Below are 9,699 nucleotides of genomic sequence, written 5' to 3'. Positions count from 1 at the left end.
CCAGCTTGCAGCCCAGTAGGCAGGTGCTGCGGGGTGTACCTACAGCGGAGGGCGGGCAAACCACCTTCCTTCCTCCCTCCTTCCCACCCCACCCCACGCCCTGGTAGCGCTGCAGGGACTCATCCATTCCCGAGTTACTAATATGCAAATGGTGCTTTTGCATGGGCTGGGCGCCAGGCTGCTGGGTGTCAGGGCACCTGAGGGAGCCGGAGGTGGGGCGAGGCGTGGCGCGGCGCCGCATGCTCACCTGGCCCTGCATGGCAACAGGCAATGGAGCTCTAGGTCCCTTCGGGAGAGGACCCACGCCTGGTTTGAGAGGCAGCGGGTGGCAGAGGAGGGAGGGCAAACTGGCAGCCCCTGGCAATCTGGGGCTGACGGCAGGAGGCTGGGCGCACCGTGGATTTCCCTCCACCAGCAGGATGGTGAACCTGGAGTCTGTGCACGCAGGTAAAGAGCATTTGAGGAAGGATCGGGCTGGAGCTCACCATGTAGCTGTGACTGTGGGCTTGGGCAGGAAACGGGATTATTCTGATTTCTGTGACCTTTCCTCCCTCCTTTCCCTCCTCTTTTCTCCCTCTGAGGTCAGCTATCACAGCCAGTGCCTGGTTGAGGTCCCACAGTCCTACCTGGGAATGGATGCTGCCCTGATCCTATTCATTCAGGGGATGGCCAAAATATGGGAGTAATGCTCAGGCTGCCAGCCCTAATGTGGGTTGGAAAGCAGAGCACAGAGGTCTCTTGGATACCTGGAAAATAGGCATTTAGTGCCTGACCTGTGGGTCCCATCTATGGGATAAAGCTGGGAGGAGTGAGAGGGTGTAAATTCACAGAGGGATGTGGCAAGGGTGGAGGAGTGTGCGTGTGCGCGTGTGCTTGAGAGTGAGAGCAAGATCGGATGTGACTTGGAGGAGAAAAGTTAATGACAAAGAGGGAAAAGGAGGGAGAAATGAATGAGGGGGGAGCTGTAGGAAACTGGGTTGACTGAGGAATGAATGAATGAATGGGAATAATCAGAGAGAGAGAGGCTTCTTCAAGGGGGTCTGGTCCAGAGGCACAGCTTAGGTAGCCTCACGGTTCTTTGAGCAGACTCCCTTCTGCAATTAGCTGGGAAACAAGAGCAATCAATGCCAAACCCCCTGGAACTGTGGTGAGCTCTCTCTGTCCCCAAGAGAGTGAGTTTAGCCTCTGCCCTCAGCTGAAGCCCCCGTGCTCGAGGGGGACTGTGTCCCTGGGCATGCTGGAGCTGTGGGTGACGCTGGGGCAGGAGCAGAGCACTGGCAGCAGTGAAAGCCAGATCCTGACAGCCCCTTCTGTGGCAGAGGCAGGCAGCAGGGTGTCGGGGGTATGGGAGCCAAGTGCCCTGCCAGTCACCTGTGCTTCATGTGGCACAAACCGCTGCATATTGTCCCCAGGTTTGGAGGGGAAGGGGCAGCTACAGCCATCAGCCTGTCCCGGGCTCATTCCCTTTGAATATCTCTTGGCACGCTGCAGTGAAGCTCGGGGGTTGGGTGGTCCTGCTGTGTGGAGAAGACCTAGGGGTCCATGTCTGGTGCTGGTAGCCCCTCAACAGGCCGTCTGTGCACGTGGGTTCACAGGCAGGTCTGCCAGGTGAGGCAGATGCTGCGGCAATGCCATCACCTAACACAGTGTCAGCCTGCAGCAGGCCGGCAGAGATGGCCAAAGCCTCTGCTCCATGGCTGTGTTGCAACTGCCCCGTGGCTCTGGCACGCCAGCAGCCCCTCCATGGCCAGTTGGCACCCCGCCAAGCAGGCTGGATCCCTGTGCCTGCGGGCCCTGTGGCCCTGCCAGGGGGGGGGCGGGGGGGGAGCCCCGGGCGCTGCGCGGCCAGCCGCGAGGAGAGGCTGCAGGAGGAGGGAGGCTCGTGGTCTTGGCTCAGTGTGTGAGCCTGACTAGTCTGAGCACCTGCGATGGGTGTGCTTGTGTGTGGTGTCTCCTGGGGACGCATCCCCCACAGGCCTCTATCCACCCATCTGCTTAGCTTGTGGGCGACTCTTTCTTCATGAGAAGATTCCCAAAATCGATACTGTGCCCTCTGTCAAAGCCAGCAGCATCAGTGCCAGCTGGGTTTGGCCAGGATCGGTGCAGAGCTGGGTACACACTGAGCTTCCATTCTCCCAAATCATCCCCTCCTGCTGTCTGTCAGAGAGGACTAAGCTTTAAGCAGTCTTTTCGCCGGGTGGGAGACCAGCCTGGGCCCAACCGCTTTCGTGTGCCAGGGACCAGCGCTGGTGGGAGGGTTTTTCGTCACCCTCACTTGGTACGTTGAGTCTCAGGGTGCCCGAGCAGCAAGGCTTTGCAGTGAGCTGCTTGCAGAGGTGTGCTCTGTTTCTTCCCCAGCCATGCAGAGAAGACAACAGGGTGCAAGATGAAGGTGGGCTGCTCAGGCTGCACACCCTCCTCCCTGCCAAGAGGGTTTCCCTGCAGCACCACATTCCCTGGCGCGTACCACTGTCTGCTCCGCAGGCGTTTGGATATTTTACCTTCCCGCTTACCTCCCAGCCTTCAGAGGGGCTTCGGCACCTAAAATGCAGAAAACTCAACGGGCTCCACGTGTTGGTCTTGGCCAAACTGAGTTCCTTCCCACCAGCAGCTTTTATTTTTCCTCTTAAAGTCATCAGGCTAGTTCACCCTCGTGCCCATGTCTGAACAACTGCTAGGAATATGGGCTTGGGAAAGCTTTATTTGCTGACACCATTTGTTTCAGCAAAAATAGAGATGCAGATATATCCCCGGAGAAGTGTCCGCACTGGTAGAGTTGCTTCGGTCTGGATGAACAAACCAGACTGCCCCTACTCCAGGTATGTTTGCTAGCTGAGGGATAGCAGCACACTTCTAATACAGCCCAGGCCACAGTGGCGGCTCCTAATAGGTCTGTGGTTAGGAGTTAGGCAGTCCTAAGCTGCATTATTTTTCCCAGAGATTTTTTCCTAGCCTGCTCATTCTCCATGTATTGCCGACCTAGCAAAGCTGTACGGCAGGAGCCTGCCTTTAGTTAGACTGAAAGTATCACAGGCTGCCTTGTCTTGAGATATTTTGTCAGGTGGAGGGGTGTCAAATTCTGGTTCATCTCTCCATCCTGGTTTATAGAGGAAGACTTTTGGGTGTCAATAAAACGGTGTTGCCTTTATCTTGGCTATACTTATACCACAGCAGAAAGCAATTCCTCTGTCTGTCTGCTCCACGTTCTTAAGGACCCTTTGGAGGGTGACTGGAGGCACTGCCCTGCTGTCCAGGGGTATTCAGAAGCTGGCCAGCCCCAAACCACTCAGATCAGTATGCTTTGATCAAAAGGGTTTTCTTTTTCTTCCTGGGGTTTTGTTTGGTTTTATTGTGTTTTGGTTTTTTTCCCCCACAAGATATTTAAATTGTAATAACTTGTGTACATTTACGATGGGAATTTGAATCTTTGAGAAAAAGACAATCTTCTATGTATGAGAGAATCACGGGGTATCTGGTTATCTCCTGACTCCAGGAGGAGGGAATTTAACTGATGGGTAGCATGTGATAGGTAATCAAGCTGCAGTTGCCATTCCTCCTCTCCTCCCCACCCAGCCCAGGTTATAAATGGCAGAAGGGCTGAGGACTTGCTCCTGTGAGAGGGAGAGAGCTTCTCACGGTTTGATTGCACCTTTGCTTCTCCAGCTCTGCCTGAGCTGCCTGTCTCTTGCTCTGTGTCCAAAAGGGGCTCCTTGGTCTCCAGGGTTAGATAACTTTCTTTCACTGAGGTGTTCATTCCTTATCTATGTGCTCACAATGAAACTGTATTTTTTTTTTGCAAACTTTCATTCTGTCTCACTAAAACAAGCACCGAACTTTTGCACAGTTTACAGGTTTTTTTTTATAAGAACTTGGCTTTTCCTTTTTTTAAGGAACTTTTTGGCAGCAAGCAAAACTTTGTGCTTTGTAGATTGCAAAGTTAGGGTCTCTTGGTGGTATTACAAGAAAAGAAGATGTTTATAGCTGGTGATAATTACTCTTCCTGCAGTAGAAATGCTTGGAAGCCCCACTAAAGGTTGATGTCTTAATTACAGTGGGTTTATTTGAAAGGGGGGGGAAAAAATCCCACAACTCTTTTCTCTCTCCTTTTCCCCCTCATTCCTTAATGCAATTTAAAGAAAGAAAGTTTCTGAAGTTTGTGGATGTTTCTTCCTTTAGTCATTTGCTGAGGAAAACCTTTCAAATTTTAACCTAAACAAAGCTATTCAATTTTGGCCAAAAAGCAGATAATCTGCCATTTGCACACTGGAAGTTTGAATAGGGGAAAATAAAACCTGAACAAACTAACAAAAAGTCGTGCCTGTTTTAATGTGAATAATGGAGAGAAATCGGTATAAAAACCTATAGGGTTCTTCTCACCCTTTTGCTCATTCGAAAAGAACACCAGGCATATATAGGAAAGAGGAAAAGGTTTGCACGATGCCTTTAAGACTGCTTCCACCTGCCTTTTCTACCCAGCAAAACCACAGCAAACACTGGCCCAGCTTCCACACTGTTGTTATTGCCCCATGCAAATCGGGTGACTTCTGTGGCTGGGATTGGCTGCAGGAAGCACAGGCAAATCAGTTGGTTCTTTATAAAAAGTTATCTTTTTCTTTTTGAACTAGCCTGGAAAGAGTTAAAATTTCCTTGCAAAGGGTAGAAGAGCAGGGGGGTGTCCATCTGAATTTGAATAGATATTCTTCCTTCTTTCTCCCCTGTGTACTTTGCCTCTTCTCAGGAGAAGATGAGCAATCTGGTGTAAAGTTGACTATTCCCACCTTTTCTTTCAGCTGTCCCTGAAGGAGAACGTGGCCCTGGGTGTGGTGGCAGCCATCACTTCAAGGGTAAATGACAAATTTATCGGCATTGATAAGGATGGGATGGGTGGGGGGAAACACAGGAGACTGGTGGCAAAACACTCTTCATGCTCCTGGGTTGGGGACAGTGCTTTGGAGGAAGGCAGCTCCTTCGTGGTTTGTGAGGACTGTGAGCATGTGCAGGGTAAACAGTTTGCAGATAGGGATCAAGATGAACTGAGGGAAACAAGATGAGTTTGAAAGGGATTGAGAGGAGAAGAGATGTCACTTCCCTCTCTGAGAGCATCTTGCTCTGTGCCTGCCTTCCTGAGGCCAGTCCTTCCCGCACGGGCTTTGTACAGCAGCGTGCACCCGTCCAGCTGAGCCATCTCCAGGGACAAGGAAAGGATGTGGCAGAGAAAGGGGGAAGCTAGGAGGGATCCCCTGCCTCCACAGGTGGAGGATGGTATCAATCTGAGAGCCACACCAGCTGGTTTGGGAGTCTGCATAAAGCTTGGGGGAGAGGTCACCAAGGCCGGGAGGGCTCAGAGTGGTTAAACGACCCCGCATCCTTGGCACAGGAGAGGAGTGATGTGCAAGGGAGAACACAACAGCAAGCTGGGGAGGGGGAATGGAATGAGGGGGATGCAAAGAGCAACAGGAGGGAAAGTGCATCCTTGGAGTTGATGAATATTCTAATGACTGTATGTTGAGGAATCAGAAATTTGAAAGTCTGATGGTTTATTATAATTACACATTCATTTGTGCTGTTTAGTAGAAGCCACATGTGCCTGTTGCCTGGGACTCTGACCTGTTATTAAAATCAGTTGTGCCTCCTTTTCCAGAGATCAAGATGAGCGGTGATGCGGCAGATTCCACAGACACTCGGCATGAACCTGACCATGTGGAGCCAGGTAAGGAGGGTCTGAGATGTGGGGGGCAGGTGAGGGATCCCAAGGAGGGAGTGGAAAGAAAAGAGAAGGGGGGCATGAGTGCGGGAAGTTTCTGTCCACGCTTTACTTGCCTCCTGTTGCTGCTATGTTGTGCTCTTCTAACCAGCCCGGGAGTTGATCAAGATGTGCTCTGGACTAGGACTGTACCCGTATCTTGATCAGCAAGCATGATGCTTCTGTAACAGCAGTGAAACTGTGTGTGCCTCAGCAATGTCCTCTGTGGTTTTAGCATGGAAATATGCTCACGTGTTGCCAAAGGAATAATGCCATTGAAATAGTCTTGGTCCACTCGGTTTAGGACAAAAAGCTCTTCATTTTATATAGGGTTCACGTCAGGAACATTTCCTTAGACAAAACTCCCTGGGGACTAAGCCTTTTCTGGCTACATATATGTAGAAAAATGGGAGGGACTTGGGAAATAACCAAATCCAGCCAGATAATTCCAGCAAAAATGCATTACTCTTCACCTTGAAGCACGATTGGGTTTCTCACCTCCCCTACTCGCACCTGACAGCTGCAGTTCAGACTCTTGCTGCTCTGTGGCTAGAAGCCCCAGCTTCCCTTGAATACGGAAGCTGAAGAACAGGGTGATCCTTTGACGACAGCACTGGTGTCAGCAGGCGTTCCTGCCAGCTTACCTACCAATTTCTACACTGCCACAAGGTGTGATACGCACCAGAAAAATCAGGTTTGTGTTTTTTCCATCACTTCCGACTGCCGCTGCCTGCAGTGAGCTTGGAATGCAAGACCTTGAGTCTGTAGTTTCATGAAGGCTCATGGTCAGATTCCTTTTTAGGCAAACAAACTGCAATAAGAAATACTTTTAGCACCCACTAGGTACAACAAATTAATAGAAACCATGAGGCTCATCTATAGGCTTAGAAATAAACACCTTTTTAAACCAAAACCGGTAGACCATGTAGAAGAATCACTGCTCTTTGAGGAATGAAGAGCCCTGAGTTTGGGGGGATGTGTAGCAGCAGATTAAAACTTTACATGGAAGGATTTTGCTGTTTCTCTTTTACTCTGTCATTTAAGAGAACTGATGTGACTTTGGTAAAGCCAGAGAACTCTGGGAATGCTTTTAATGGGACTAAATCAATCCCTTTATTTACCCCTCACACTGGGGACTAGAAATCGTCTGTGCTCTGAGTGATTAAGTTATTTGACGTAATCTAAGGCAGAGATAAAATCCAGCTCTATTCATGTCCATGAACTCTGACTGCCTTCGGTCAGCTCAGCCTCTGCTCGGAGCTTTCAGATGACCTTACGCTGGTTTTTGAAATAAATGTTTCCAAGCCAGCGAGCAACAAATAAGCCTCCAACTTCCCAAACTCTTTCAAAAAACCCTGGTAGCTGTTCCAGGGCCTGAAACTGGGAACCAGAGACTCCTGAAATGTCTGGTGCATCTCGGGGCACGGAGCTGGTGGATGGTGTAGCTGGACACAGAGGAAGGAAGCTGTGTTATCATGAGAGTCGGTATTTGGGGTTGCTCTTGGCTGTTGCTAAATGTAGTGGGAGATTCTGGCTGCTGCTGTTGTAGTCAACAGTGTTAAACAGGCAAGAAGCTGGCACCACAGCTCATTGATTGGATAAAATATGGTTTTCAGCTTAAGCTTCCCAGACAGCCACTAGTGTCAGCTGTAGCACCTCTTTCTAGTGGTAATTGTGAAAAGAAAGCAGAGAAGTGAATCGGTTTGCTTTAAAATAACAAAAAGGTTCGCAGCAGCATTAGCTCTGCTCTAGGAGCCTTCAAATCAAGCAGGGAAATCAGAACAAGTAAATCCCCTTCATTTGCAAAACAGTGACACTTTCCCGTGGACTGATACAAGGAACCTGCTTAAATTATTCTTTTTTTCTCACGCAGTCCTGTCCTCTAGTGCAGTGACTGGTCGGTGTGTTGAGGGTCTTTGGAGATCACCACATCAGACTTTTAGCTGTGATGAGAGACACTGCAGGGAGTTAGGAGCTTCCTGTGGGACTCTAGCAAACAGCCCCAACCCCTCCTGCGGGGTGAGCGGTCCCTTGCAGGACACTTGGAGAAGAGGGTGGCCAGGGCAGGGTCACGCACTATTCCTCAGCTGTAGGTGTCATACTTCAGGCGGTGTAACCTGGCACATCAGCCCCACTGGCAGTCACGACAAGCCAAGGCCACGGAGGGTCTGCCTAAAACCTCTACGCGTCTTTGTTGGGGATCTTTTTTTTCCTCTTTCCAACCATTCTGTTTATAAACAACAAAGTTCTTTGTACTGAACTTCCCTGGAAGTTTTTATTTTCCCTTATACACATCATTAGAACAATATTTACTGCAACATCTAATAGCTTAGTGTTTTGTTTACTAGATTCATGTGGGAAAATCTCTTTTCCAATGACTCATTAATTGAAGACCCATTTCCTACGAATTGGACGAATCTGGGAATCTTGTTACCCCCAAAGGAGAGGGTAGTTACCAAACTGACAATATTGTAGCTTATAAAGAATGAAGATCCTTCTAGGTGCATATTCACAAAGGCCTTTCATCACCAAAACACGCAGACTGGTTCCAAACAGGATTTAAAAAAAAAATACATATATATCTATATATATAAACGTATATACTGGAGAGAGTTGGGTGCCAAATGCTTTTGTAAACCAAGCCCTTGATCTGAAACTGATGCCTAAAGATCTGATGGGAAGTGTCAGAAGTAGAAGCATAATCTCATCCTTTCATATCTCCGCCAGTTCTAGGCTTAGAGGGGAAAAGAGGGTAATTTGGCGCATTGGTTTACTTTGAAAGTGTTTAAAATAATCGAGGGGCTTTTTGTTTTTTGAAAAATTTTCCAAATTGTTCGTCCCTCATAGGAGGTTAGGAAAGCTAAGCTTTTTTATTTCTTTGTCATCCACACCAATTTCATAGAAAACGCTTCAAAGCTTTTGGTAAGCTGTGCTCAGAAAACGCGTGTTTGATTCCAGCCTGCCCGTGTCTACTGGTTGTAGTGAAATTTTGCCATTCTACAAAAAGCCGTGATTTAAACACCAACATATCTAAGGACTATCAGCTATTCTGCCAAGTCCTGTGAATCTTAAGTCCTCCTTCACTTTAACTCTGCCTTTTTTATCCCAGTATGTGTGTGAGGGGGAAAAGGCACGAGTTCTTCCTGCGAGGGCTGTGGGCTGGGCTGCCTTCCCCCGCTGCCCGGGATCTGCTAGGTCAGCCCCAGTCTGAGCACTGGGTCATCTCTCCAGTCTGAGGGTCCTCTTCACCCTGTTCTGCGTGATGCCAGCATGGTTCAACACTTGGCCTGCGGCGGCTGTGGCTGGGCCCGCAGGCGGTCCTGCTGACTCCATGGGGGGTAATGACAAGCTTTATGCTTGGCTGTAAGCTCTTTTCATCTTTTTAAACTGATGAAAGCCATGCCAGCAAGTTCTGGGTTGATTTTTTTTATGGGAACTGTGGGGGCTTGGCACTGCAAAGTGTCGCCCCTGGTCTTCCAGCCGAGAGGCAGAGATCTCCCCCTTCTTGTGGTTTATCTAAGCCCTCTCTATCTGATGCAACAAAATGCTGAGGTGGGACTTGCCTCTGTCTGTCTGTTTGTTTGTGTCAGACACTTGTTCCCCATTTATCTGCTTGATCAAAACAGGTTACACCAAGCAAAGCTACTTCCCTTTGATTTCATCTGTTGAGGCTATGGGGGGGAAGCCAAAGCTTTACCAAAAGGGCGATAGGGAAGCTCTTCAAACGCTACCATCGGTAACTGAATAGCTGCAGGCTCTCCGAGCATCTTCCCTCCCCACCCTGTAAGACGGGGAGCTGGCCGGCCTGCCAGGAGCCCAGGGCGGGGTGCACGATGGGCATCCCAGCACCCCGGGGAGAGGAGCTGGGCTGCGTAGGTGTGGGTGCACTACAGGACAGCCCTACAGCGTTATCGCTGCCTCAGAAGCAGCTGGTACCGCTCCCGGGCCGCTGGTGG

General features: G+C 49.6%; 1 protein-coding gene across 1 annotated transcript in view; it reads left to right on the top strand.

The window, feature by feature from the left end:
* The first annotated feature begins 419 nt into the window (after positions 1-419).
* POU2F3 (POU class 2 homeobox 3) overlaps positions 420-9,699 on the top strand; it is a 39,265-nt gene continuing 29,985 nt past the window's right edge. The window contains exons 1-2 of the mRNA XM_010133753.1: positions 420-447; positions 5,642-5,710. Of these exons, the coding sequence (XP_010132055.1) occupies positions 420-447; positions 5,642-5,710 (97 nt within the window). The remainder of the gene's footprint in view (positions 448-5,641; positions 5,711-9,699) is intronic.

The sequence above is a fragment of the Buceros rhinoceros genome, unplaced genomic scaffold, assembly GCF_000710305.1.
Source record: "Buceros rhinoceros silvestris isolate BGI_N320 unplaced genomic scaffold, ASM71030v1 scaffold13653, whole genome shotgun sequence".
Taxonomy (NCBI): domain Eukaryota; kingdom Metazoa; phylum Chordata; class Aves; order Bucerotiformes; family Bucerotidae; genus Buceros; species Buceros rhinoceros.
The sequence above is the reverse complement of the archived record's forward strand: the minus strand, read 5'-3'. Positions and strand labels throughout refer to the sequence as shown.